At 42.0% G+C, this 26865-nt stretch overlaps 1 protein-coding gene across 1 annotated transcript in view; it reads left to right on the forward strand.

The window, feature by feature from the left end:
- LOC115103929 (CSC1-like protein 2) overlaps window positions 1-26865 on the forward strand; it is a 106716-nt gene that overhangs the window by 66988 nt on the left and 12863 nt on the right. Inside the window, exons 16-20 of the mRNA XM_065006314.1 lie at window positions 5564-5670; window positions 9434-9520; window positions 15576-15641; window positions 15936-16098; window positions 16183-16288. Of these exons, the coding sequence (XP_064862386.1) occupies window positions 5564-5670; window positions 9434-9520; window positions 15576-15641; window positions 15936-16098; window positions 16183-16288 (529 nt within the window). The remainder of the gene's footprint in view (window positions 1-5563; window positions 5671-9433; window positions 9521-15575; window positions 15642-15935; window positions 16099-16182; window positions 16289-26865) is intronic.

Raw genomic sequence — 26865 nt, forward strand, 5'->3', positions numbered from 1 at the left:
ACTATTAGCATTTAGCGTAGCGCATTTGCATTTCCAGAGCTCTAGTTGGGACGCAAGCGTCCCGAGTAGAAGCAAGAGGTTAACAAACAAATCACCGACCATTTCGAATCCCACCGTACCTTCTCCGCTATGCAATCTGATTTCCAAGCCTAAACGATATCATAACTGCCATCGATAAGAGACAATACTGTGCAGCTGTATTCATCGACCTGGCCAAGGCTTATCGGCAGACTCAACAGCCTTGGTTTCTCAAATGACTGCCTCACCTGGTTCACCAACTACTTCTCAGATAAAGTTCAGTGTGTAAAATCGAAGGCCTGTTGTCCGGACCTCTGGCAGTCTGTATGGGGGTGCCACAGGGTTCAATTCTCGGGCTGACTCTTTTCTCTGTATACATCAATGATGTCGCTCTTGTTGCTGGGGATTTTCTGACCCACCTTTGCGCAGACAACACCATTCTGTATACTTCTGGCCCTTCGTTGGACACTGTTTTAACTCTCTTCCAGACGAGCTTCAACACCATACAACTCTCCTACCGTGGCCTCCAACTGCTCTTAAATGCAAGTAAAACTAAATGCATGTTCTTCAACCGATCACTGCCGACACCCACCCGCCCGTGTTGCATCACTACTCTGGACAATTCTGACTTAGAATATGTGGACATCTACAAATACCAAGGTGTGTGGTTATACTGTAAACTCTCCTTCCAGCCTCACATTAAGTATTTCCAATCCAAAATTAAATTGAGAGTCGGCTTCCTATTTCACAACAAAGCATCCTTCACTTATGCTGCCAAACATACCCTTGTAAAACTGACTATCCTACCGATTCTTGACTTCGGCGACGTCATTTACAAAATCGCCTCCAACACTCAGCAAACTGGATGCAGTCTATCACAGTGCCATCCGTTTTGTCACCAAAGCCCCATATACTACCCACCACTGCGTCCTGTATGCTCTCGTTGGCTGGCCCTCGCTTCATATTCGTCGCAAAACCCACTGGCTCCAGGTCATCTGTAAGTCTTTGCTTGGTAAAGCCCTTGTCTTATCTCAGCTCACTGGTCACCATAGCAGCACCCACCCGTAGCACGCGCTCCAGCAGGTATATTTCACTGGTCACCCCCAAAGCCAATTCCTCCTTTAGCTGCCTTTCCTTCCAGTACTCTGCTGCCAATGACTGGAACGAACTGCAAAAATCTCTGAAGCTGGAGACTCATATCTCACTCACTAACTTTAAGCACCAGCTGTCAGAGCTGGTCTATCACTCCAGTGTTTAATTGCTATATTGTAAATATTTCACCACTATGGTCTTTTTGTTGCCTTATTTCCCTTATCCTACCTCATTTGCACACTGTATATAGACTTTTTTCTATTGTATGTTTGTTTATTTTGTAACACTGTGTTTTGTTTTTCCCACTACTTTGCTCTATCTTGGCCAGGTCGCAGTTGTAAATGAGAAATGTTCTCAACTAGCCTACCTGGTTAAATAAAGGTGAAAAAAATATATATATAAAGAAGCTGATGAAGAAATACAGTACTGTATGCTTTTCCGACATTTTGCAGTTGCATGAGGTCGCCCACACACTTTAAACATTTAAATAATAAAGCATTTAAAGCTTTTTGAAGATAGAAGCCACCTACATTTGTTTATTAGGCTACTGTGCAGTCTGACAAGTAATCATAAACTGTCAGTCATGGACAGAAACTTCTAAGACACAGTATTAATGATGAACACCCAGAGGTTCACTGGTAAGCCACATTTGCCTTGGGATCCATCCCTGTTGGTAATCTGTCTCTCTTCAATTACACATTCTTGGAATAGCATAATGGTCCGGACAGCCCTTGCTGTGCCTGGTGAGCAGTTGGTCAAGTTCTGTTGTCAGAAGAGGAATGGACATATCAGGGTGAACCGACGACCTGATGAACCCACCAGGTATGTTGACTCTGCCTGTCGGAGGTGACGTTCCAGAGCTCACAGATGTGCCTGGCATGGATTGTGACTCCCATCTTGTTCCTCACCCTCATCAATGTGCCATTCTCCGCCTGACTCTCCGCCTGTTGCCGCCTGACTCTCCGCCTGTTGCCGCCTGACTCTCCGCCTGATGCCGCCATGTGCACCTTCATCAGATGAGCAGAATGATACTGCCCTGAGCCCCCATCGATTACAGTGGCCTATGTTAGAAACGGTAGATCCATTAACTTCTTACGGCTGAAATCCCGTTAACGGGATCCATTTGACAGCAGCCAGTGAAAGTGCAGGGCACCAAATTCAAACAGAAATCTCATAATTAAAATTCCTCAAACATACAAGCATTATACACCATTTTAAAGATTAACTTGTTAATCCCACCAGTGTCCGATTTCAAAAAGGCTTTAAAACAAAAGCATACCATGCGATTATGTTAGATCAGTGCCTAGTCACAAAACAAACACAGCCATTTTTCCAGCTAAAGAGAGGAGTCACAAAAAGCAGAAATAGAGATCAAATTAATCACTAACCTTTGATGATCTTCATCAGATGGCACTCATAGGACTTCATGTTACACAAACATGTATGTTTTGTTTGATAAAGTTCCTATTTATATCCAAAAATCTCAGTTTACATTGGTGCGTTAGGTTCAGTAATGTTTTGCTTTTGTTGGATTTCTTTTCAGGTTTTTGCCTGCCATATGAGTTCTGTTATACTCAGACATCATTCAAACAGTTTTAGAAACTTCTGTGTTTTCTATCCATCTACTAATCATATGCATATCTTAGCTTCTGGGCCTGAGTAGCAGGCAGTTTACTCTGGGCACTCTTCTCATCCAAACGTGAAAATAGCTCCTCCAGCCATAAGAAGTTAAGAATTAAAAGTGACTCCAACGCACATGCTGCATACACATTTTAAGAATCTAGCAAAACTGACTTTTCTTGGCAAAAATGTGTTGTTTTTTAGATGTGGCCTGTTGTCGGCATGGTTGTCATTTTTTAAAACATTTTATTTAACCTTTATAGATTTTATTACACATTATGCCTACACATTGATAGGCTATATTCATGTTTTTTTAAGAAAATGCACTGAAACCAAAATAACTTTTTAGTTTTTGTGATCCTCTCAGATCTGGCTCATTTGAAAATCCTAACCCTGGAATGGGTAGCACCAATAAAAGAAACTGGCTTGATGAAAATTATGTCCATTTCGTCCCGGGGATGTTCACACCTACAGTAGCCGGGCTATAAAGTGTCTATTGTCCTGATGATAGGGCTACACCTGCTACAGTCCTACAGTACACTTGTGAAAAACAAGTGTTTGAAAACCTTTTTCAAAATGCCTCCAGCTGTCTATCACTACTGTAAATAAAAACACAGCATTTTGTTTACATCCTCTTTACATTCTTTATTGTAACTGCAATATCACAAATCATTTATCTACCTTTCCAATTACTTTTAGATTTTGGGATTTATAGATGTATGCTTTTCATGTCATTTTTTGTTAAATCCAGCTCGGATTTCAGTATAAGTTTTGACTGACGCCTTTTGTGAAAGGTCTAATACTCTATTTAATCATTCCAGCCATCCGAATTCATATCTAAAGGGCATTTTTCACGCTTTTATTAGTTACATTGTTTTAGTTTGAACGTGCAGACAGGCACTAAGAACAGCAGGAATGTTTCCCTAGTCAGCGCCTTTATTTATGCAATGCCCCTTAGTGTTGCTCTGTTCTACCCAGTGGGGCGGGGTGGGGGTCCACCCCCCCTCCTCCTTCCTCCTCCCTTACCCATGGGCTAGGCTCTCTTCTGTGTGCTGCTCTGTGGCCCGTCCCGTACTTCCTGCCCTCATGCCTTGAACCTCGTGCGCCTATCTCAGTGGATGAAGCTGGAGAACTACAAGGCAATCCCATTGACCAATATGACCATTGTCCTGCTAGACACGTTGTTTGCAGAATTCACAGCCTGTTATGCTTGTGAAAAACAGTGTTGATAATATATCTGTGTTATCTTAAAGCCCATGTATCTAAGGGGCTTTAATATCATTATAAATTCATTCATAATAACAATAATAAAAATAGCTGTTTTTGTTTTAAAAATAATATTTTGTAGGTTTCCTTTTCAAAAATGTAAAGTGAGCAAGGAAAAATGCCATTCTTGAACATTTGTTAAAAAAAAGCCAGTTTGGTATTTAGAATTATTTATTTTTAAAATGTAGAGGGAGAGAAATCAAAAGCCTACAATCACCTCATGGGTCTCCCGGTTGCGGCCAGCACAGGTATTGAACCAGCATCTGTAGCAACGCAGTCAGTGTCTTAGAACGCTGCGCCACTCGGGCGCTGTACAGTGTGACTGGTCGGGAGTAGGCTACAGTACTACAGTGAGAGCAAAATAATCCTAACATTTCCACACCCTAATTGTAGTCTAAGTTTCTCTTAGAATAAAAACCTTAGTGTAACAACAGTTTTAGTAAGTAATACTGACGAGTAGTAACAAAAAATATATATTTTTAGAGACAGTCGCGCCTCGGGACCCAAAAGCATCATCAGTGCTCTAACTCCCCCTTGCGCTGGTCTGGAGCAATGAAGTAGTGATCCAGGGTGCCGTACTAAACCACAAATTACCTCTAAGTCCCACAGCATAATCGCAAAACTTTGAGTGGAGCAACCACTGTAGCAGCCTCTACCAGCCTCCGTATCGGCATGGGTTCGAATCTGGCCTACTGCCCTTTGATACAACCTTTCTCTATCTTTTGCCACTGTCATTCTCTCCCACTATCTGTTCAATAAAATCTGAAATACCTTTAAAATATGTATTTAAAAAAAGGCTTTGTCAACAAACGTCTCATATTGATTCTACATTGACATAATGAAAGAAAATGATGCACTGTGAAATTGCTAGTACACCCTTGTACAGAGCTATTTATTCCAGCCCTAAACCATATCACTGCTGGTTTTCTTTTCCACCTGTTTGTTAATTGAATGGCGTTGATTGAGTTCATCTGGGTTGTGTTTGTTAGGGCAGTGGTTCTTAAACCTCCAGCAATTCCATGTGTTTGATATATTCCAGCGCTAGTAAACCAGATTCAACCTGTCAACAATCACGTTTTTGACTTGTTGATTTAGGTGAGAGCTAGTTCAGGGCTACAACAAGATTTTGAAATGTCTGGGTATCCCCGAGGAGAGGTTTGAAAAAAACACTTAGGCTAGACCACAAAATAACGTTTTAAAGGTTTTGCAATGGAAAATGGACAATTAGCATTGTCATTGTTGTATTCCAGGTAGTCCCTTTTCATTTAATTTCCTTCCTTTAATGAACACAACCCTGCTTTCCCATGTCTAATTCAGTCCTTGATTAGAGGGTAATAATCAAAACCAGCAATGCTTCTGATGTAATTTAGTAGTCATACCCTGCCCTGCCTTAGTAGTTTGCTCAGTGAGAATTCAGTCATTGTTCTTAGCATGGTGTTATAGATTGCAGTTGTACAGAATCTAAAGATATTTGGTACAGAGCTTAATATGAGGGCCTTTGAGGAGCAAAGCTTCATTGACTACTGAGGAAATGTATGTCTTCTGTTCCATTGTCATTTTTCTCCAGAACCCCATCATCACCCAGTTTTTCCCCACTTTGCTCCTGTGGGCTTTCTCTGCCCTGCTGCCGACCATTGTCTACTACTCTGCTTTCTTCGAGAAACACTGGACGAGGTACTGTTCACTTTCCTATCCTTAGCAATACGGTTTGCAAGTTGCACTGAGGGTTAGGCCATAGTGGCCCTAGGGATTTTCCAAGTCCAAATGAGTTGCTGATTTGGTGTAAAGAACAGAAATCGTCACACACAGAGGGCGACTGGAGTTGCTCTTCACTGAGTTAAGCGTTATCAATCAATCAGATGTATTTTATAAAGCCCTTTTACATCAGCAAAGTGCTTTATAGATACTCAGCTTAAACCCCCAAAGAGCAAGCAATGCAGAGGCAGAAGCACAGAGACTAGGAAAAACTCCCTAGACGGCAGGATTTTGATGGACAAAATCAACATGCGTGCGAACCCGGGATGCTGGTCTTCTAGGCAGAGTTTCTCTGTCCAGTGTCGTTTTGCCCATCTTAATTATTTTCCTTTTATTGGCCAGTCTGAGATATGGCCTTTTCTTTAACTCTGCCTAGATGGCCAGCTTCCTGGAGTCGCATTTTCATTGTTGACGTTGAGACTGGTGTTTTGCGGGTACTATTTAATGAAGCTGCCAGTTGAGGACTTGTGAGGCATCTGTTTTTCAAAATCGACACTAATGTACTTGTCCTCTTGCTCAGCTGTGCACCGGAGCCTCCCACTCCTCTTTCTATTCTGGTTTGAGCCAGTTTCCACTGTTCTGTGAAGGGAGTAGTACACAGCGTTGTACAAGATCTTCAGTTTCTTGGCAATTTCTCACATGGAATAGCCTTCATTTCTCAGAACTGACGAGTTTCAGAAGAAAGTGCTTTGTTTCTGGCAATTTTGAGCCTGTAATCGAACCCACAAATGCTGATGCTCCAGATACTCAACTAGTCTAAAGAAGGCCAGTTTTAATGCTTCTTTAATCAGGACAACAGTTTTCAGCTGTGTTAACATAATTGCAAAGGGGTTTTCTAATGATCAACTAACACAACATGCCATTGGAACACAGGAGTGATTGTTGCAGATAATGGGCGGGCCTATATGCCTATTGTCGTGACGTTGTATTAGTTAATGTGACGACTGTTATTCATCGAATGATTAAAGGTTTCTAACGGCGTGATTAAATGAATCAAGCAATTATGAACTCATTAATCTGGGGCACCATGGGAAAATTAGTTTTGAGTTTCTATTTTCCAAATTAACTCAAAGATGATCAGAATATCGATTTTACAACAGTCGCTAAATAATCAATTTCCTCTACAGTCTCATTCTGAATGTCGCATAATCTGGGAATCTGCACAAACCCGGGTCCCACCAATGAGTTCGTACCACACCAATATTAGTTGATTATTTATTTACTAGAAAGCTTAAATGATGATAAAAGATACACAACACAGTTGGGGGTGAGAGATAATCTGTAGGGTTGTGGTCTCCTGTAACCTGACCTGATCAGGACAGTCATGACACTATGTAGATATTCCATTTAAAAAATATGCCGTTTCCAGATACAATAGTCATTTAGAAAATTAAGTGTCTACGCTGTATTTCGGATCAATTTGATGTTACTTTAATGGACAAAAAATATGCTTTTCTTTTCTTTTTTTAAAGGAAATTTCTATGTGACCTCAAACTTTTGAACGGTAATGTACATGTAGGTAGAGTTAAAGTAACTGCATAGATAATAAACCGAGAGTAGCAGCAGCGTAAAATAGGGTTCTGGGTAGCCCTTTGATTAGCTGTTCAGGAGTCTTATGGCTTGGGGGTAAAAGCTGTTAAAAAGACTTTTGGACCTAGACTTGGCGCTCCGGTACCGCTTGCCGTGCGGTAGCAGAGAAAACAGTCTATGACTAAGGGTGGCTGGAGTCTTTGACATTTTTTAGGGCCTTCCTCTGACACCGCCTGGTATAGAGGTCCTGGATGGCGGGAAGCTTTGCCCCAGTGATGTACTGGACCGTACGCACTACCCTCTGGAGTGCCTTGTGGTCGTAGGCTGAGCAGTTGCCATACCAGGAAGTGGTGCAACCAGTCATGATTCTCTCGATGGTGCAGCTGTAGAACATTTTGAGGATCTGAGGACCCATGCCAATGACCCATGTCTCCTGAGGGGGAATAGGCTTTGTCATGCCCTCTTCACGACTGTCTTAGTGTGTTTGGACCATGATAGTTTGTTGGTGATGTGGACACCATGGAACTTTTCTACCTGCTCCACTGCTGCCCCGTCGATGAGAATGGGGACATGCTCTGTCCTTCTTTTCCTGTAGCCCACAGTCATCTCCTTAGTCTTGATCACATTGAGGGAGAGGTTGTTGTTCTGGCACCACACGGCCAGGTCTTTGACCTCCTCCCTATAGGCTGTCTCATCATTGTTGACCAGGCCTACCACTGTTGTCGTCAGTAAACTTGAGGATGGTGTTTGAGTCGTACCTGGCCATGCAGTCATGAGTGAACAGGGAGTACAGGAGGGGACTGAGCACACACCCCTGAGGGGCCCCCGTGTTGAGGATGTTGTTCCTTACCCTTGCTGTAGCTAGCTAATTTGTCCTGGGATATAAACATTGGCTTGTTATTTTACCTGAAATACACAAGTTCTTTTACTCCGACAATTAATCCACTGATAATAGGGTAAACCTAGTTAGTTTCTAGTCATCGCTCCTTCTTCAGTCTTTGGATTTTAAATAGCGGATGTCAACCAACTTTAAGGTGCATTACCACCACCGACTGGAATGTGGACCTCAGTTCGGCTTTCAATCACCCACGTGGTATATGCTTCTAAAACCAATGAGGAGATGGGAGAGGCTGCACTTGCAAGCTCGTAAATAACAGAACCAAATTCTATTTTAGCGCCTGGCTACGCAGATGCTTGTTGGCGCACGTGAGCAGTTTGATTTAAATGATTGAATAACATTCATGTATACATTTATTTTGCAACGCTCGCACACGTAACATGAGCGGTGTGGTCAGCATGTAATCGGAGCGCACACGCCTCAGTGAGCATAGAAATAGACTACGTGGCCTGCACCCCACGCTTTGGAGTCAGTAAGTTGAATAAGAGAACATTGTTCCATGCTGGCACGTGGATGCTTTCCCCTCATCTTGTAATAATTGCTCAGAATGTCTGTGACCGCGAGCTATTTTTGTTTATTTTTTACCGTTTTAATTTAAAACAATCACAGTAAGTTACTTAATTGTTACCCAGAAATTATTTGATTGTCTATTTAGGTTATGTTGTGAGATCTTTAATTCCAACAGCTCTTGGTGCAGATGTGATATTGACAATGGGGAAGAATCAAAATATATGGGAGGGGTTTCTTTCAGTTGACCTATAATTTCCACTGTGTTTTTTTCTTGATTTTGGGTTTTCTAAAGATCACACAGACTTCAATTAGTATAATTTTAGAGATGAGGACAACTACTCTGACGATTATCAATGGCTTTCTGGCGCCAGTGGCAGCCGGGGCATCATCCAAGTGGGTACTACAAATTAGTAGTGAAGAGGAGTAGCTACCTACAGAGTCCATAAGGAGAGGCTGAGGATGTCAGGGACAGCGAGGTGTGCTGATGGCTGCGGACCTGACTCTGATATGACCACCAACCTCCCTGACTGTGACCAAGATCCTCAAACCATTCTACCTCCCTTCTTGCCTCAATTCCCAGACGTTTTCATTTTGTACAATTTGTTGTATCTCATCTTATTAATTAAAATGTGTTTTTTTTGTGTGTGTTACTGAAATTCAGCTTTTCAATAAACGAAATGAAATTATCATCATGTAAGCTCCTTCAGTGACATTGGCCTTTTTTCTCTATTTTTTTATGGGCAGATCAGGGGAGAACCGGACCACCATGCACAAGTGCTACACCTTCCTCGTCTTCATGGTCCTCTTGCTGCCTTCACTGGGTCTTAGCAGGTACCTGTTAAACTATCTGTTTTAAGGCGCAAAACATTTCATGCAGCTCATTGGTTATTTCAACTAAGGTAAAATACCCCTTTTTTTAAATAATATCCCTTCAAGACATGCTCTGGAACTTTGACGTCTACTAAGTATTTTTTAAACCTACCGCTTTGGGCTGGATGTGTCAATGAGTCCTTCATGCATAATCTATAAGCAGAATTACTGTCTTCCCTTAATTAACCACGAAATCCCTAGTTTGAATGAGACTGTTTTTCAAGAAGCTGTGTTGTGCCATTTTCCATACATTTTCACCCATGTGGGCCAGCACCTTAGCAATTCAAGTTTTGCCAATGAGCTTCAGCCCTTAGCCATTTGAGTGACAGCTTGGAAGATGCACACACAGCAGAACGAAAGAGAGCGCAATGACATGGTGCACATATCTGCACATGTGACGTAGTATGCAATTTTCAGGGCCGCTTTTGCCTCATGAACGCTACTTTTGGCTTCAAAGTCAACAAATGTCCCGGAGAATCTCAATAATAACCCCAAAACCTAAGCTGTTTTTATATTTCTTATGCCATCATAGAATACTTTGAAATATACCTGTATGTGTACAGTGGTTCGTCCTTTAAAAGTTGCAGCGTTCTGCAGCACAATTCTGTGTCAACCACTGTTACCATTTAATGCTAGTTAGTGCTAGTTTGACCACCAGAGGGCATCTTTGAGAAGCATTTGATAGCCTTCAATAGTGGCTGTACTTGAGAATTAAACATTTAAAAAATTCTAAGAAATTAGTATATGGGACTCCCGACGGGGAGGGAGGAGTAGGCTATCCTTGTCAATAACAATTTGTTCTTAACTGACTTGACAAGTTATATGAAGGTTACACTAAAGGCATAACATTTCTAAACTTCATTGTAGTTTAACCTCTTGCCTCTACTTGGGACGCTTGCGTCCCAACTAGAGCTCTGGAAATGCAAATGCACTACGCTAAATGCTAATAGTATTAGTTAAAACTCAAAAGTTCATTAAAATACACATGCAGGGTATCAAATTAAAGCTACACTCATTGTGAATCCAGGCAACAAGTCCGATTTTTAAAATGCTTTTCGGCGACAGCATGAGAAGCTATTATCTGATAGCATGCACCAATACACTACAACAGAAAAGCACAGCAGGGGACGTAAACAAAATAATTAGCATTTCGGCGTTACACAAACCGCACAATAAAATAGAAAACAATCATTACCTTTCACCATCTTCTTTGTTGGCACTCCTAGATGTCCCATAAACACTATTGGGTCTTTATTTCGATTAAATCGGGCCATATAAAGCCAAGATATCGTTATATGTAGACTGTGTGATAAACGAAAAAAACAGCGATTTCACAACGTAACGTCATTTTTTAAATTCAAAAAGTAGACGATAAACTTTCACAAAACACTTCGAAATACGTTTGTAATGCTACTTTAGGTATTAGTAAACGTTAATAAGCGATAAAAATCATCCGTAGGCGATGTAAATATCATTAGCTGTCGTCTTGGAAAAAATTTCAGGAGAGAGCTCTTCCGGAATGATCTGGGCGGAGACCAGAGGTAAGCGGTGCCCCTGTTTCGGTTCAACCAAGAATCAAAGATGATTCAATTCACAAGACTCTAGACAACATGGGGATGCTGTGGGAGTTGAATGCTCGGTCTTATCTAATTCGGCTCACTGTTAACAATTGCTGGAAGTGGCACAAGGATATTTATTTCCATTTTCTGTGATCAGGTTTTCCTGCGCTTTCCGATGTAACGCACGTTATGTAATAGCCACAGTCGTGATTTAACCAGTTTTAAAAACGTCCGAGGGTTTCCTATCCACACATTCTAACCATATGAACGTACTATATTCCTGGCATGAGTAGCAGGGCGCTGAAATGTTGCGCGATTTTTAACAAAATGTTCAAAAAAGTAGAGGGTCGACTGAAGAGGCTAACCAATACCCAAACAGAGATTCAGTCACAAATAAAAATCTAATTGATTTATCAAGACCAGTCCCCGTGCTTGTCTCAGAGCAGCGTGAAACGGTGCTAAAATACAGTCGTGGCAAAAAGTTTTGAGAATGACACGAATATTAATTTCCACAAGGTTTGCTGCTTCAGTGTCGTTAGATATTTATGTCAGCTGTTACTATGGAATACTGAAGTATAATTACAAGCATTTCATAAGTGTCAAAGGCTTTTATTGACAATTATATTAAGTTGATGCAAAGAGTCAATATTTATAGTGTTGGCCCTTTTTCAAGACCTCTGCAATCCACCCTGGCATGCTATCAAATAACTTCTGGGCCACATCCTGACTGATGCCAGCCCATTCTTGCATAATCAATGCTTGGAGTTTGTCAGAATTTGTGGGGTTTTGTTTGTCCACCCACCTCTTGAGGATTGACCACAAGTTCTCAATGGGATTAAGGTCTGGGGAGTTTCATGGCCATGGAACAAAATATTGATGTTTTGTTCCCAGAGCCACTTACTTATCACTTTTGCCTTATGGCAAGGTGCTCCATCATGCTGGAAAAGGCATTGTTCGTCACCAAACTGTTCCTGGATGGTTGGGAGAAGTTGCTCTCGGAGGATGTGTTGGTACCATTCTTTATTCATGGCTGTGTTCTTCGGAGAATTGTGAGTGAGCCCACTCCCTTGGCTGAGAAGCAACCCCACACATGAATGGTCTCAGGATGCTTTACTGTTGGCATGACACAGGACTGATGGTAGCGCTCACCTTGTCTTCTCCGGACAAGCTTTTTCCGGATGCCCCAAACAATCGGAAAGGGGAATCATCAGAGAAAATTACTTTACCCCAGTCCTCAGCAGTCCAATCCCTGTACCTTTTGTAGAATATCAGTCTGTCCCTGATGTTTTCCCTGGAGAGAAGTGGCTTCTTTGCTGCCCTTTTTGACACCAGCTCGTTTTTTTTTTTAAATAACCAGCTCGTTTTGAATGGTAACTGTGTTAAGGGTGGAGTTTGGGTGGGGTTGAGGAGTACTGGAAAGGTGTGACTTTCACTCCTTCAGTAGCCGGCTATAAAGAGTAAATTGTCCTGCTAATCGGGCTACAAGTGTTTGAAATCCTGAAAATTTCACTAGCTGTCCATCACTACTGTAAATAAAAACACAGCATCTTGTTCTTTGTAAACATTCTTTGTAAACACAGTGTCACAATGTAATTTGTATCTACCTTTCCAATTACTTTTAGAGTTTGGGATTTACAAATGTGTGCTTTTTATGTCATTTTTCATTAAGTTCAGTTCGGATTTAAGTATAACTTTTGAATGACGCCTTTAGTGAGAGGTCTAAAACTTTAATATTTAATAATATCTGCCCTCTGAATTCATATCTAATCAGATTTTTTTGCGCCATTATTTGTTACATTTTAGTTTGAATGTTTTAGTTTGAACCTGAAGACTGGCACTAAGAACAGCATGAACGTTTCCCTAGTCAGCACCATTATTAGTGCAATTCCCCTTAAAGTGTTGCTCTGTGCTACCCAGTGGGGTGGGATGGACCCCTTCCTCCTCCTCCCTTCCCCATGGGCTAGGTCTGTCTTCTGTGTGCGGCTCTCCGGCGCATCCCGTGCCCCCTGCCCTCACGCCCACCGCTATTTCAGTGGATACAAATGGAGAACTGCGAGGCAATCCCATTGTGCGCCACTTGGAAGCAATGACCAACATATATTAACCCTGTTATTAGCAGGGCAATATATCTGAGAATATCCAAGGGGCTTTTATATAATTCTAAGAATAATAATAGTAAAAGTGATTGCTTTATTTAAAAATGTAAAAATGTTTTGGAGATTTCGTTTTCAAATAACGTAAAATGAGCGAGGACAAAGGACATTCTTGAACAATGGGTGAGACATTGTTACTCATTTGTAAATGTAGCCAGTTTATTTAGAATGATTTATTTCTGTTTTTAGAGGGAGAGACTGGATCTCCCAGTCGAGGCCGGCACCGGTAATGAACCAGCATCTGTAGCAACACCGCTTGCACTGCGATGCAGTGTCTTAGACTGCTGCGCCACTAAGGCGCTGTACAATGGAACTGGTTCGGGAGTAGGATGCAGTACTACAGAGACACAGTAGCACCTTGGGACCGAAAAGCATAATCAGTAGTCTAACTTCCCCTTGCGCTGGTCTGGAGCAATGAAGTATTGACACAGGGTACCGTACTAAACCACAGATTACCTCTAAGTCCTGCAGCATAATTGCAGAACTTTTAGAAATCTGCAGTTGAAATACAGTAGTTGTCCTAGGCCCTAGGTATGAAGTTACAGTGCCTGGCTGTGCAAGTCCACCTTGGCCTAAGTGCCTTGTCGAGATCGGTCTTGCTCTGTTTTTGCCAAATTACTTTATCAAATACAGTGGAGAACAAGTATTTGATACACTGCCGATTTTACAGGTTAATCTACTTACAAAGCATGTAGAGGTCTGTAATTTCTTTCATAGGTACACTTCAACTGTGAGAGATGGAATCTAAAATAAAAATCCAGAAAATCACATTGTATGATTTTTAAGTAATTAATTAGCATTTTATTGCATGACATAAGTATTTGATCACCTACCAACTAGTAAGAATTCCGTCTCTCACAGACCTGTTAGTTTTTTTTAAAGAAGCCCTCCTGTTCTCCACTCATTACCTGTATTAACTGCACCTGTCCACACACTCAATCAAACAGACTCCAACCTCTCCACAATGGTCAAGACCAGAGAGCTGTGTAAGGACATCAGGGATAAAATTGTAGACCTGCACAAGGCTGGGATGGGCTACAGGACAATAGGCATGCAGCTTGGTGAGAAGGCAACAACTGTTGACGCAATTATTAGAAAATGGAAGAAGTTCAAGAGGATGGTCAATCACCCTCTGTCTGGGGCTCCATGCAAGATCTCACCTCGTGGGGCATCAATGATCATGAGGGAGGTGAGGGATCAGCCCATAACTACACGGCAGGACCTGGTCAATGACCTGAAGAGAGCTGGGACCACAGTCTCAAAGAAAACCATTAGTAACACACTACGCCGTCATGGATTAAAATCCTGCAGCGCACGCAAGGTCCCCCTGCTCAAGCCAGCGCATGTCCAGGCCCGTCTGAAGTTTGCCAATGACCATCTGGATGATCCAGAGGAGTAATGGGAGAAGGTCATGTGGTCTTATGAGACAAAAATAGAGCTTTTTGGTCTAAACTCCACTCGCTGTGTTTGGAGGAAGAAGGATGAGTACCACCCCAAGAGTACCATCCCAACCGTGAAGCATGGAGGTGGAAACATCATTCTTTGGGGATGCTTTTCTGCAAAAGGGACAGGACCACTGCACTGTATTGAGGAGAGGATGGATGGGGCCATGTATCGCGAGATCTTGGCCAACAACCTCCTTCCCTCAGTAAGAGCATTGAAGATGGGTCGTGGCTGGGTCTTCCAGCATGTCAACGATCTGAAACACACAGCCAGGGCAACTAAGGAGTAGCTCCGAAAGACTCATCTCAAGGTCCTGGAGTGGCCTAGCCAGTCTCCAGACCTGAACCCAATAGAAAATCTTTGGAGGGAGCTGAAAGTCCGTATTGCCAAGCGACAGCCCCGAAACCTGAAGGATCTGGAGAAGGTCTGTATGGAGTAGTGGGCCAAAATCCCTGCTGCAGTGTGTGCAAACCTGGTCAAGAACTACAGGAAACGTATGATCTCTGTAATTGCAAACAGGTTTCTGTACCAAATATTAAGTTCTGCTTTTCTGAAGTATCGAATACTTGTGTCATGCAATAAAATGAAAATTAATTATTTAAAAATCATACAATGTGATTTTCTGAATTCTTGTTTTAGATTCCGTCTCTCACAGTTGAAGTGTACCTATGATAAAAATTACAGACCTCTACATGCTTTGTAAGTGGGAAAACCTGCAGAATCGGCAGTGTATCAAATACTTGTTCCTCCCCACTGTAAATGGCACATGAATAATCAGCCAATGTCTGCCTACAGATTTCGACCAAATTATGACCCATCTGAAAAGCTCATTTGATTTCATTTTTTTGTTGCTTTTAATAGTTTGGATGTCTTCTTCCGCTGGCTGTTTGATAAGAAATTCCTTGCTGACGCCACTGTCAGATTTGAGTAAGTATTTCTATTTTCATAAAAGAGGAATGTAATTAAGATCCGTTGCTGTTACAGCTTGTATTTGCCTGGTATTATGGGGAAAATAAATAGTACGTCCTGGTTCTGTACTTTCAACACAATTGTTAATTACCTGGTACATTTAATGTACATAACAGCGTTTCTCTCAATGAAACCAAAGCATAATTACTGTGTGATTTGTCAGGCCGTTACCCGTAAATACCTGTGAAAAGTAATTACAGTACTATGGTAAATGCTATCTAATCACACTGGTGGTGCCTCCCCCTGTTTAAGGTGTGTCTTCCTCCCTGACAACGGAGCCTTCTTCGTCAACTATGTCATCGCCTCAGCGTTTATCGGTAACGCCATGGACCTGCTGCGGATTCCAGGCCTGCTCATGTATATGATCCGACTGTCCCTGGCCCGTTCCTCTGCAGAGAGGCGCAACGTAAAGAGGGTAAGAGTCATTAAGGAAAATATTGCCGCCGCTGTGCTCAAAATTCAATTTACTTTTCAATGCTGAATGTTTTCGTGTCTTCAGCATCAAGCATTTGAATTCCAGTTTGGAGCGGCCTACGCCTGGATGATGTCCGTCTTCACTGTAGTTATGACATACAGCATCACCTGTCCAATCATCGTCCCCTTTGGTGAGTCAGCCCACCTCTCCCCAGAGAGGAAAGGGGTAACAGGGTGAGAGATGGAGTATGGGAAGTGTGACTGGGGATAGAGAGGACTACTCTCCCCTCTCTAGGGTCACCTACTGGCAGTGCTTTGTATGAGTCAGAATGAATCACCAATGAAATTAGGGTAACTAAACACTGCATTGCGCCAAGAACAGGCTTACCCACACCTGGTGTGTACATACAGTATTTATTTCACTACTGTGCATCTCTATGTTAAAGCACTGTATAGATACATTGTATATTGTATCTTTACTAAGAGATAAAGTGCAGAAAGTATTCATACCCCTTGACTTATTCCACATTTTGTGTTTACAGCCTGAATTCAAAATTCAAAATTTCTCACCCATCTACACATAATACACCATAATGACAAAGTGAAAACATGTTTTCGCAAATGTATGGAAAATTAAATAGATGGGTGGGAATACTTTATTTGACCGAGTCAATACTTTTGTAGAAGCAACTTTGCCAGCGATTACAACTGTCAGTCTTTCTGGGTGTCTCTAAGAGCTTTCAACACCTGGATTGTGCAACATTTGCCCATTTTATTATATTCAAAATTCTTCAAGCTCTGTCAAATTGGAAGTTGATCATTGCTAGACAACCGTTTTCAGGTCTTGCCATAGATTTTCAAGCATTTTTAAGTCACTGTAACTCAGCCACTCAGGAACATTCAGTGTCTTTTTGGTAAACATCTCCAGTGTAGATTTGGCCTTGGTGTTTTAGGTTATTGTCCTGCTAAAAGTTAATTAATCTTCTACTGTCTGGTGGAAAGCAGACTGAATCAGCTTTTCCTCTTGGATTTTGCCTGTGCTTAGCTCCATTCCATTTCTTGTTTATCCAGAAAAACTCCCCAGTCATTAATGATTACAAGCATACCCATAATATGATGCTGCCACCATGCTTGAAAATGTGGAGATTGGTACTCGGTGATGTGTTGTATCGGATTTGCCCCAAACATGGCACTTTGTATTCAGGACAAAAAGTGAATTGGTTTGCAAATTTTTTTGCAGTATTACTTTAGTATCTGGTTGAAAACAGGATCCATGTTTTGGAATATTTGCATTATGTACAGGCTTCCTTCTTTTCACTCTGTCAATTAGGTTAGTATTGTTGAGTAACTACACTGTTGATCCTTCCGATCACAGCCATTGAACTCAGTAACTGTTTTAAAGTCACCGTTTGCATTATTGTGAAATCTCTGAGCGGTTTCCATCCTCTCCGGCAATTGAGTTTGTAAGGATACACCATCCAAAGTGTAGTTAATTTTCAAAAGTATATTCAAAGTCTGCTTTTTTGGGGTGGGTTTACCCAGCTACCAATAGGTGCCCTTCTTCTTTGTGAGGCATTGGAAAACCTTATGGGGTATTGTGTATAGGCCAGTGACACAAAATCTAAGTATTATAAATGTTATATTCTGTAAGTAACACAAACTGATGTGATCCCACTGTGAAAAGGGGAGATTCTCACGACTCCCACAAGTATCATGGGTCTGAAGGTAACCAGATTTTTGGTATGACCAGTGACACAAAAATCTCAATTTAATCAATTTTATGTTCAGGCTGTAACACAGCAAAATGTGGAAAAAGTCAAGGGGTGTGAATAGTTTCTGAAGGCACTGTACTTGGAAAGACAGGCCAACACCAGGGAAGGTGGGAGTGTCGATAGTGAAAATAATTGTATTTGTTAAATATAAGTTCATAGTGATACATAAGTAATATGTGTAGTAAAGATGCTTTTAAATGTAATTACATGGCATGAAATATGATGCATATTTCAAATACATTTTGACCCATTCCTATTTGTTTCATATATTCAAACATACAGTGTTTGACAATGTATTGTGTTGGTTTGGATGTGGAGGCCTTAAGTCTGCTTCTCCTCTGGTAAAATGCCTCCTCCTACTGTGTGCTTGGTAGTATTGAATAACTCTGCGTCAGGTCATGAGTTGCAGAGGAGCAACAGGAAGGGAGAGGTGGCTAGAATAGTGCCAGCAAGGCACCCATTCACATTTCCTGTTCAGAAGATAACCATCTCACAGTGTTGCCCTGCAAGGTCACTGCTACTTTATGAGAAATGTGGTGTTGTCTGATTTACTCCCAGAAGGTGACACAATACTACTGTTTCCACATATTGAATTTGGACCATAATTGTGCTGTATTACTCCTGCTTTGGCAGCATTTGATGTCCTCCAGGATGATCGTTTTTTTAAATATTGTATTTGACGCTCCCAGAATTCGACATCTAATTTTGAAATCTGTTCACTCACAGTCGTCTATCTTGTATCATTGATCCATACCGAAGCCTAATATATTGGCATGTACACTGCTCAAAAAAAAAAGGGAACACTTAAACAACACAATGTAACTCCAAGTCAATCACACTTCTGTGAAATCAAACTGTCCACTTAGGAAGCAACACTGATTAACAAACAATTGCACATGCTGTTGTGCAAATGGAATAGACAACAGGTGGAAATTATAGGCAATTAGCAAGACACCCCCAATAAAGGAGTGGTTCTGCAGGTGGTGACCACAGACCACTTCTCAGTTCCTATGCTTCCTGGCTGATGTTTTGGTCACTTTTGAATGCTGCCGGTGCTTTCACTCTAGTGGTAGCATGAGACGGAGTCTACAACCCACACAAGTGGCTCAGGTAGTGCAGCTCATCCAGGATGGGACATCAATGCGAGCTGTGGCAGGAAGGTTTGCTGTGTCTGTCAGCGTAGTGTCCAGAGCATGGATGCGCTACCAGGAGACAGGCCAGTACATCAGGAGACGTGGAGGAGGAAGTAGGAGGGCAACAACCCAGCAGCAGGACCGCTACCTCCGCCTTTGTGCAAGGAGGAGCAGGAGGAGCACTGCCAGAGCCCTGCAAAATGACCTCCAGCAGGCCACAAATGTGCATGTGTCTGCTCAAACGGTCAAAAACAGGCTGCATGAGGGTGGTATGAGGGCCCGACTTCCACAGGTGGGGGTTGTGCTTACAGCCCAACACCGTGCAGGACGTTTGGCTTTTGCCAGAGAACACGAAGATTGGCAAATTCGCCACTGGCGCCCTGTGCTCTTCACAGATGAAAGCAGGATGAAAGCACTCATAAATATGTTTACATATTCTGGCTGTTTTTCGACATTTAAATAGTTTTTACATACAGTACCAGTCAAATGTTTGGACACCTATTCATTGAAGGGTTTTTCTTTATTTGTACTACATTCTAGAATAATAGTGAAGACAAACTATGAAATAACACATGAAATCAAGTAGTAACCAAAAAAGTGTTAAACAAATCAAACTAGATTGTGGTATACAGAAGATAGCCCTATTTGGTAAAAGGCCAAGTCCATATTATGGCCAGAACAGCTCAAATAAGCAAAGAGAAATGACAGTCCATCATTACTTTAAGACATGAAGGTCAGTTAATCTGGAAAATTTCAAGAACTTTCAAAGTTTCTTCAAGTGCAGTCGCAAAACACATCAAGCACTATGATGAAACTGGCTCGCTTGAGGACCTGGTGGCTCTTCCACCAGATGGCTGATGAGATATGTTGGAACAACTGCCATATTGTGTCTCCACCCCAAAGCCCTTACTTGGAAGTGTACTTCACCAGACTGCCAAGAACCTTGCCCTCATCCAGGCCAAAGTGGCGAGACATGGTAGTGATGACACCATAGGCCTTGTTGATCTCTGCACCAGACAGGATGCTCTTGCAACAGTGAAGTGGGCAGGATGCAAGCAGTCTGAACATCAGACAGGATGGCATTGTCTCCCTCAATCCGTGCAATGCCTACTGCTATAGGTTTCAGGAGTTTCAGGCTGCTTACCACTCTCTCCCAAAATGTATCATCCAGGAGGATCCTCTTGATGGGGCTGTCCATATCAGCAGACTGGCCATTTCTTGGAGAGACTTCTTCCCTTCCAGGAAACTGTCAAACATGATGACAACACCACCCCAACTTGTGGTGCTCTTATTCTTCTCACTTTACTTGGTGAGGTAGATTGCTGCTATAGCTTGATGACCCTTCACAAACCTAACCATTTACTTGGGTCTCTTGTAGAGTGTATCCATTGTTTTCAGTGCCATGATGTCCTTGAGGAGAAAATGCAATGTATGAGCAATACAGCCAATGGGTGTGATGTGAGGGTCACCAGTAGCCTTCATGTTCTCAGCATTGTCTGTCACCCGTGCAAATACCTTCTGTGGTCCAAGGTCATTGACTGCCTTCAGCTCATCTTTAATGGTGAACCGGGGTGTCTGTTGTCCCTGGTGTCTGTGCTCTTGTAGAATACTGGTTGAAGGTTGGAGATGATGTAGTTAATTATTCCTTGACCACAAACATTCGACCACACATCAGAGATGATTGCAATAATGTCTGCTTTCTCTATGATTTGCTTGACCTTCCCTTGAACTCTGAACTCTGCATCCAGCAAATTAGTAGATAAAGCATATCTGGTTGGAGGGGTGTATGCTGGGCGAAGAACATTCAGTTGCATACTCAGCTTGAGCAAGACATTCATTAGCCTTTCTCTGACTACGTTCCTCTGAGTCAAAAAAACTTCTGATTCCAGGAGGACCATGAGCTGTTGCTGTCGATAAGGTGTCTACTTCATCATTTCACCTCAAATAGAAGTAGAGGGATTTTTGTCAGAGGTTGCTTGTTTTGAGCGCTGAGGGAACTTTATGCATTTGGCCAGATTTAGCATCTTTTTCTTTTCTTTTTTTTCACCTTTATTTAACCAGGTAGGCTAGTTGAGAACAAGTTCTCATTTAAAACTGCGACCTGGCCAAGATAAAGCATAGCAGTGTGAACAGATAACAACACAGAGTTACACATGGAGTAAACAATAAACAAGTCAATAACACAGTAGAAAAAAAAGAAAGATGGCCATGTGCAGGTAGAGATACTGGTGTGCAAAAGAGCAGAAAAGTAAAGAAATAAAAACAGTATGGGGATGAGGTAGGTGAATTGGGTGGACTATTTACCGATGGACTATGTACAACTGCAGCGATCGGTTAGCTGCTCAGATAGCAGATGTTTGAAGTTGGTGAGGGAGATAAAAGTCTCCAACTTCAGCGATTTTTGCAATTCGTTCCAGTCACAGGCAGCAAATAACTGGAAGGAAAGGCGGCCAAATTAGGTGTTGGCTTTAAGGATGATCAGTGAGATACACCTGCTGGAGTGCGTGCTACGGGTGGGTGTTGCCATCGTCGCCAGTGAACTGAGATAAGGCAGAGCTTTACCTAGCATGGACTTGTAGATGACCTGGAGCCAGTGGGTCTGGCGACGAATATGTAGCGAGGGCCAGCTGACTAGAGCATACAGGTCGCAGTGGTGGGTGGTATAAGGTGCTTTAGTAACATGGCACTGTGATAAACTGCATCCAGTTTGCTGAGTAGAGTATTGGAAGCTATTTTGTAGATGACATCGCCGAAGTCGAGGATCGGTAGGATAGTCAGTTTTACTAGGGTAAGTTTGGCGGCGTGAGTGAAGGAGGCTTTGTTGCGGAATAGAAAGCCGACTCTAGATTTGATTTTAGATTGGAGATGTTTGATATGAGTCTGGAAGGAGAGTTTACAGTCTAGCGGTACTTATAGATGTCCACGTATTCTAGGTCGGAACCATCCAGGGTGGTGATGCTAGTCGGGCGTGCGGGTGCAGGCAGCGAACGGTTGAAAAGCATGCATTTGGTTTTACTAGCGTTTAAGAGCAGTTGGAGGCCACGGAAGGAGTGTTGTATGGCATTGAAGCTCGTTTGGAGGTTAGATAGCACAGTGTCCAAGGACAGGCCGGAAGTATACAGAATGGTGTCGTCTGCGTAGAGGTGGATCAGGGAATCGCCCGCAGCAAGAGCAACATCATTGATATATACAGAGAAAAGAGTCGGCCCGAGAATTTAACCCCGTGGCACCCCCATAGAGACTGCCAGAGGACCGGATAACATGCCCTCTGATTTGACACACTGAACTCTGTCTGCAAAGTAGTTGGTGAACCAGGCAAGGCAGTCATTAGAAAAACCAAGGCTACTGAGTCTGCCAATAAGAATATGATGATTGACAGAGTCGAAAGCTTTGGCCAGGTCGATGAAGACGGCTGCACAGTACTGTCTTTTATCGATGGCGGTTATGATATTGTTTAGTACCTTGAGCGTGGCTGAGGCGTGGCTGAAACCAGATTGCACAGCGGAGAAGGTACGGTGGGATTCGAGATGGTCAGTGATCTGTTTGTTGACTTGGCTTTCAAAGACCTTAAATAGGCAGGGCAGGGTGGATATAGGTCTGTAACAGTTTGGGTCCAGGGTGTCTCCCCCTTTGAAGAGGGGGATGACCGCTGCAGCTTTCTATTCCTTGGGGATCTCAGACGATACGAAAGAGGGTTGAGCAGGCTGGTAATAGGGGTTGCGACAATGGCGGCGGATAATTTCAGAAATAGAGGGTCCAGGTTGTTAAGCCCAGCTGATTTGTATGGGTCCAGGTTTTGCAGCTCTTTCAGAACATCTGCTATCTGGATTTAGGTGAAGGAGAAGCTGGGGAGGCTTGGGCGAGGAGCTGCGGGGAGGGGGGATTATCAAATTATGAAGAATTATTCGCTAACAAAATAACAAGGCTGCTTTCTTTGTCCTTTAAACTTCTATCTTTTTGGAGCTGTTGGCCGAGGTTGGAGTAGCCAGGGGGAATGCATGGCCAGCCGTTGAGAAATGCTTGTTGAAGTTTTCGATTATCATGGATTTATCTGTGGTTACCGTGTTGCCTAGCCTCAGTGCAGTGGGCAGCTGGGAGGAGGTGCTCTTGTTCTCCATGGACTTTACAGTGTCCCAGAACTTTTTGGAGTTAGAGCTACAGGATGCAAATTTCTGCTTGAAAATGCTGGCCTTTGGTTTCCTGACTGACTGCGTGTATTGATTCCTGACTTCCCTGAACAGTTGCATATCGCGGGGATTATTCGATGCTATTGCAGTCCGCCACGGGATGTTTATGTGCTGGTCGAGGGCAGTCAGGTCTGGAGTGAACCAAGGGCTATATCTGTTCTTAGTTCTGCATTTTTTGAAAGGAGCATGCTTATTTAAGATGGTCAATATCCTTCCAGGATACCCGGGCCAGGTCGATTAGAAAGGCCTGCTTGCAGACGTGATTTAGGGAGCGTGTGACAGTGATTAGGGGTGGTCGTTTGACCGCGGACCTGTAGCGGATAGAGGCAGTGATTGCTGAGATCCTGATTGAAGACAGCAGAGGTGTATTTGGAGGGCAAGTTGGTCAGTACCTGGTAGGTTCCTTGATGATTTGTGTGAGATTGAGGGCATCTAGCTTAGATTGTAGGACTGCCGGGGTGTTAAGCACATCCCAGTTTAGGTCACCTAACAGAACAAACTCTGAAGCCGATGGGGGGCGATCAATTCACAAATGGTGTCCAGGGCACAGCTGGGAGTTGAGGGGGTCGGTAGCAGGCGGCAACAGTGAGAGACTTATTTCTGGAGAGATTAATTTTTTTAATTAGAAGTTCGAACTGTTTGGGTATGGACCTGGAAAGTATGACATTACTTTGCAGGCTATCTCTGCAGTAGACTGCAACTCCTCCCCCTTTGGCAATTCTATCTTGACGGAAAATGTTATAGTTGGGTATGGAAATCTCAGAATTTTTGGTGGCCTTCCTAAGCCAGGATTCAGACACGGCAAGGACATCAGGGTTGGCAGAGTGTGGTAAAGCAGTGAGTAAAACAAACTTGGGGAGGAGGCTTCTGATGTTGACATGCATGAAACCAAGGCTTTTTCGATCACAGAAGTCAACCAATGAGGGTGCCTGGGGACGTGCAGGGCCTGGGTTTACCTCCACATCACCCGCGGAACAGAGGAGGGGTAGGATGAGGGTGCTTAACCTCTTGCTTCTACTCGGGACGCTTGCGTCCCAACTAGAGCTCTGGAAATGCAAATGCGCTACGCTAAATGCTAATAGTATTAGTTAAAACTCAAACGTTCATTAAAATACACATGCAGGGTATCGAATTAAAGCTACACTCGTTGTGAATCCAGGCAACAAGTCAGATTTTTAAAATGCTTTTCGGCGAAAGCATGAGAAGCTATTATCTGATAGCATGTAACACCCCAAAAGACCCGCAGGGGACGTAAACAAAATAATTAGCATTTCGGCGTTACACAAACCGCACAATAAAATAGAAAACAGTCATTACCTTTCACCATCTTCTTTGTTGGCACGCCTAGATGTCCCATAAACACTATTGGGTCTTTATTTCGATTAAATCGGCCCATATAAAGCCAAGATATCGTTATATGTAGACTGTGTGATAAACGAAAAAAACATAGTTTCAAAACGTAACGTCATTTTTTAAAATTCAAAAAGTCGACGATAAACTTTCACAAAACACTTCGAAATACGTTTGTAATGCAACTTTAGGTATTAGTAAACGTTAATAAGCGATAAAATTCATCAGGAGGCGATGTAAAGATCATTAGCTGTCCGTCTGGAAAAATATCCGGCTAGAAACTCAACGAAAATATCCGGTCCTAGACCTAAGGAAATACGGTGCCCTGCATGTGTTTGACCAAGAAAAAACTCGAAGGGAAATGACAAGACTAGACACCGTGTGGAAGCTGTAGGTACTGCAACCTCAGTCAATTAATTGTGGTTCACCTTTATCAATGGGTTCAAGTAGCGCATGGATATATTTTCCCATTTTCAGTGATCAGTTTTTCCTGTGCTTTTCGATGTAAATGCCGTTCTGGTAAAGCCACAGCAGTGATTTAACCAGTTTTATAAACGTCTGAGTGTTTTCTATCCACACAGACTAAGCAAATGCATATACTATATTCCTGGCATGAGTAGCAGGGCGCTGAAATGTTGCGCGATTTTTAACAGAATGTTCAAAAAAGTAGAGGGTCGACTTAAGAGGTTAATCATATCAAAATCCTTCCTACACTAACAAGCTCTTTCCTTCAGGGACCCTCAGTATTCTGACAATAACATGAATTTAATATATGTTGCAAAGTGTGGAATACCTTATCTACAGTAATTTGTCACCCCTAAGAACTGAAACTTATTTTTCTATGTAATTTTTCCCTGCCCTATTGGCTTAATATATCTCCTATCCAAAACTCAATGTATCTTATCTTCCCCTATTTATTCTCAATGATAAATAGGATTTTTTTTTCTGTTATAATACCAAATCAATAATAGCCCATTCAAAAACTCACAGCTAATGTTGTAAAACAGAATCCTGAACCACTTTCTCATTTGCGGTTCAAACAATAATTCTAACCCCCTAACCAAAACTCCATTATAATGAATTTACCTTAAATCTAGTAACTCAATATGACCACATTCATTATACCAATGACTCTCCCCTGAGGCTGATCAGACCTCAGACAGTCATGATAAGGTCAATCGGTCATAAAATAAAAAAATTCACTTGTGTAATTAAAACTAAAAACTCATAAAGTTCCATATGCCTCTTTAAAATACCTTTGCACCAAAACGAATAGTCCTAACAAATGTTTTACGTGTATATATTTGCAAACCTTAATGATTAATCAAAACTTCCAGGCCTTTTCCAATTTGGTCGTTTATGGCCTCATTCTCCCCAAGATTATAATCCCAGATATTTAATAAAAATACAACGTATTTTCCCTTGGCTCCTTCAACTCACATATTTTAGATAACTTCCATCCGTCCCGGTATAAAGAATCCTTACTTAAACACACCAAAACAAAAAATGCTTAATTAAGTTAAATCAAACCAGGAATCAATAACCATCAGAATCCATTATCACAATGTTTTACGATTCAGACATTCAATCTCCCTTTCTCATGGCCTAATTACAGTCCAAATAAACGCCACAAATCAATGATACCCACCTAGCGAATCAGCTGCTAGTTTTTAGCATCTTTCCTGACGACTTACATACATACTCCTTTTAAAAATGTATTTCGACATTTTTATCAACTTCTGAAAAGTGACTCAACAATAATGCACGCATTTTCCTTCTAAAAGACACTAACCATTTTCTCCGTTACCCCCAGTCACGACATCATTTCCGTGGCGACGAAAGCCTCGCGAGTGATGTCATCAACAAGCGCTCAACCTCGACTCACTTCGCAACGATTTTCAATTAATTGTAGATAATGGTTGGCTGTCTGCAGCAACAGTATTTCGGGTTCGATAAACCAAACCTAATTTATCACATCTGTTGAATCCTGAGTTAGAGTTTACAACATCAATCAACATCTCTCAATTCGCTAATTTTATAAAAACATTTTGATGGACACAAATCTATCGTAATTGTTTCCCCGTTATTATTCAGAATTAATTTGATTTAAGTTACTGTCTCGTCTTTGATTTAGCATTTTAATTGCGACTCTATTCCCAATATATTATTCCCAACAGATCATTTAGTGAACAGACATCATCTTGTATCAAAATTCGCTTCGTTCTTATTTTAAGTTGAATGAATTAGTCTTTCAATTTGAACCAAACAAACTATTTAAAACGTTCAGCTTATACCAATACTAGTGACTATAACTTTCTCTGCAAAA

This window comes from Oncorhynchus nerka, linkage group LG21, assembly GCF_034236695.1.
Source record: "Oncorhynchus nerka isolate Pitt River linkage group LG21, Oner_Uvic_2.0, whole genome shotgun sequence".
Classification (NCBI taxonomy): Eukaryota; Metazoa; Chordata; class Actinopteri; order Salmoniformes; family Salmonidae; genus Oncorhynchus; species Oncorhynchus nerka.